Here is a 4,167-nt window from a genome sequence, read left to right as displayed (position 1 = left end):
TAAGGATGAAAATTTAAACAAGATTTCACGTAAATATTTAATTCTGTTACCAAAAATTCTAAGAAATACATAAGCACAGTTTATTTTTATAGTCATTTTAAATTCAAATTCGGACGAAATTATATATTAAAAAACCTGGAATAACTATTTTAGTTATTTTGTTGTGATTGTATAATATTACTTGTGGGTACTTGAAACTTCTGAAGTATACTATTATATATCTATGATAGTACCACGGTTTGTTGTTGGTGTATAACGCGTTACCTAATGGATATTGTGATATGATTAATTTGGAATTTATTATTGATACCTATTATAGGTCAATTTTTTTTTAATACTATAGATAAGTATACCTATAATAGGTATGTCTAATACCTAGACTGACAAACCGTCTCCGCTCAGAATCGTTTTTCTTATACAGTGATATTATATCATTGAATTCAAATTTAATACTATCCATTATACAGTGACCCACTTGTAACCTACTGTACAGCAGAGCGACATCCACTTACCCACCTTTTTTTTTTTTACTTTCTCCAGTCAATAATATTAAGCAATATTAGGTCGTGTTGGTATTATATAATGCCATCAAATTGTCTGCGCTTAATATGCAATGTTATGCTGAACGAAAAAACAGTGGAAAAAAATATACGTTCATGACAATAATATCCGTACATCCCTTAATATTATTATTATTATTATGATGCGTTGTCGTCCGCAGTGGGGAAATACATGATGGTATTATGGTATTTATTACTATAAAGTGTATTATATAAAGTGACCTTTACCAAAACACTGATATTAGAATCGGTGGAAATTGCCCTTACGAAATATTCTGCTATAATTAAATTGTTTTTAATGCATGATAAAGTTTTATAATACGTCCATATCCGTACGCTGTACACACACACACTCGAATAATTATATTCTTCAAACCAATGTTAAATTAGATAGGTTATGTTACACAATATAATATCATTAATATCTGATTCTAGACGAAAGTAAAATGAAATATGTACAGTGTTTTTTTCTTACCGTCATTTGGGTCTAAACGTTTTGCTCGGCGTCCGTGTTTTGAATTGTTGTGTACGAACATGTTATCCGATACGGCCAACAGGGGACCTTCAACCGTAACTTGTGTCGAAATGACCACCTGAAAATTAAAATTAAACATTTTACTCGGTTTCACACAATATAACTGCTGTGTTATTGTTATCAACAGACAACTTCAAAATATTATCACGTATAACATTGCAACATGGATTATAATTTATAAAAATTAAAATGTTAAACTATATTATGTACCGAACTCACTTTACACTCGTAAACGCGTGAATGTGTATGGCATATGTGTGCACTATATAGATGGTATAATATTATTGGTATACTATCAGGGGATTCACAAAGCATGCAATTGCTTGCCATTTTTTCCTTTATTATAGGTACTTTGTGATTTTTGGAATTTTCAAATATGGGTACTTAAAAGTTAAAAGTATAATTAAAAATACTTAGGGCTCTGTGCCATTTAAGGAGTGTATAGGACCTACTACTTTTTTTCAAATGAAAATTAGGTACTCATTTTCCTGTTAATATTTAATTGCATGAATATTTTGAGTATATGTCGATGGATCTTTTTTTGAACAAATAGTTTTTTAGTCATTACTATAATAATTATTATAGTTATTATAATAACTATAATATGTCCACGCCAATAGATTGGAAGATATGATTTCAAAATATTGATACCTAATTAATATTAATACATCAACATTTGTCATATAATATATATTATAATATAAAGCCGGGTCCACACAGATTTGAATTAAAACAATAATTTTTATGTTTTTTAAAACAATTTAGACAGTTATCTTAGTCCCGTCTGTGATGAAAAAGTTGAGTTATTGTTTATTATTTTACTACCTTTATACTTCACTACTACGACTACGTCTGTTTTATGTTTTTTAAAATACTTATACCAAATATTTTTAAGGTATATTATCCTTAGTAGGTAAATTATATATATATTTTAATAACTCAGAAAATACTTATTAGAATTTTGATTTAAAACTCAAGTACATAAAAATGTTCAAATAAATTATTTGCTCAACAACTAACAGTAAAAAAGGTTGATTCTTATTAAAAAAAATAAGTATAATGTATATGCATCGCCACAGAAAACACTTTAAAAGGTATACAAATCTAAATAATTGTAATAATGGTACTTTAGCATAATAGGTACTTAAAAATCAGAATTTGAATAAATTCATTATTAAACGAAAAACGGGGTCGAGCATGCATGGCGGATCACTAGAAGTACATTTAAGTAGGTCGTGGGTGTACTCGAGTGGAGGTAATGGATAGCGTAAAAAAACACAATATGTTTACAATCTAAATACCAGTTAATTTACGTAAACATTTATGCGTCGTATCTTGCAGTCGTGTACGTTATGACTTATGGCTGAATTGGTTGATGCAAAGGTACATAGTATTATTATTATTATATCATATTGTATAACTCATGAGCGATCGGATATTATGGTAAACACTAAACAAACAAGGTGAATTAATATAATATCAGTATAGTTCCTCTGTATACAATATACATATTATATATATTGTGTATTGATTAATGTTTGGCTGTTTGGCACGTATAATATAATATTATAAAGAATGGTAGGTAATAATTCACAGCGTTAAAGCGGTTACTATGCACACATGTTTGATATTACACGAGAGATAAGTTCCACTCGTTTATTTCAAATGTATGGCTGGGAAGGGTTAACATGCATGACAGGGGTTGTTAATCGGATCTAGTAATTTCGTACCATATTATTATGTGTTCGTAGATACCACTATTAAAATAATATTATTATACAAGGTGAGTCGCCGAGTTTTTTATATAAAGCTGAAACACACGAAAGCAGGAAAAAACTGTTGCCCATTCGGTATATATAGATTATAGGTTCAAGGTTGTAGCCTGTTGTAGATACATCGTATTCATATTTAATGTAATATATACAGATACACCTAATATGAACGAACGGTACTGTCTGGTACATGGGGTATTAAAGTTACATAATAATATTAAATTGAAAAAAAATTCCCTTATTTGAGAAACACTTGTACTTTTATAGGGTAACATTTTGAGATAAACAAAAGAAAATTATAATTATTGTGACAGAAAATCTCCAATTCCGAAATACTTCAAATTTCCATTCATATTTTTAAATTGTACCTACTGGTTTTTTTAATCTAATCGCACGCTTTGTAAAATAAAAAATATTAAAACCCTAATCTTGCAACCAGTGATTCCCCCGCTGTAGGCAGTTACCCAATGTTCGTCCAAGTGACTATATATGGTCGGCTTTGTATATTATAATATACATAATACGTATTATAGGAACTATTAGACGGAGCAGCTATAAAAATATTATTGCAAAAACCCCGTGCTTGTTAACATCTTACTGGTCGTATATAAATTATACATCGAGGTCGACCGATGCGAATATTATCAGACGTCGCCTTCGTCGCCACCACCGCCGCCGCATCGAGCGCATTCGGCGTCGGTCGTGTAGTCAATTATTAAATCTCGAGCGTCGATTTTCTCGCGGAAAGTTTTTCATTATTAAAGAGGTGAGCGCACGCGCTTACGCGTGTGGGTGTATGTGCGGGCGAGTGTGCGTGTAAGTTAGTGTGTGTGTGGGGGGGAGGGGGGATTTGAAATCGCTTCTCTCCACTTTGTTGACACACATATCAAAACACCCTAATAGGTATATGGAATTTTATACGTGCGGTTTTCCCATTAATATTATTTTTCTATAACTCTAATATTATATAGGTTTCATTATATTATAAAGGTGTATAATATTTTCTTCTACATAATCAATATCTATCATTTGTGTTTAATCATTGCTTTCATCGGTATATTATTGCTTATTATACCTAGTGAAGTCGACAGTGATTGAAAAATCAACGTTTTCGTAGAACTAGATACATCAAGCACAACCATATTATACAGTACTTTTATTTTAAATTTTAGTATTTACTAAATATATAATGTAATATTAATAATTATTAGTTATAAACTAATAAAATATCTAGGCAAATCATAGAATATAATTTAATTTATGATATAACAAGAAATGTTTATAAAACTCAAAATTATTC

The 4,167-nt window shown here is 29.9% G+C and overlaps 1 protein-coding gene across 2 annotated transcripts in view; it reads right to left on the bottom strand.

Moving 5' to 3' along the window:
• Window positions 1–4,167, bottom strand: part of LOC100166884 (transcription factor collier-like) — a 110,041-nt gene that overhangs the window by 8,550 nt on the left and 97,324 nt on the right. For both annotated transcript variants that reach the window (XM_029488416.1, XM_029488422.1), the window contains exon 8: window positions 1,036–1,153. In XM_029488416.1, the coding sequence (XP_029344276.1) occupies window positions 1,036–1,153 (118 nt within the window). The remainder of the gene's footprint in view (window positions 1–1,035; window positions 1,154–4,167) is intronic.

This window comes from Acyrthosiphon pisum, chromosome X (assembly GCF_005508785.2).
Source record: "Acyrthosiphon pisum isolate AL4f chromosome X, pea_aphid_22Mar2018_4r6ur, whole genome shotgun sequence".
NCBI classification, from domain to species: Eukaryota; Metazoa; Arthropoda; class Insecta; order Hemiptera; family Aphididae; genus Acyrthosiphon; species Acyrthosiphon pisum.
This window is presented reverse-complemented; position numbering and strand designations above follow the sequence as displayed.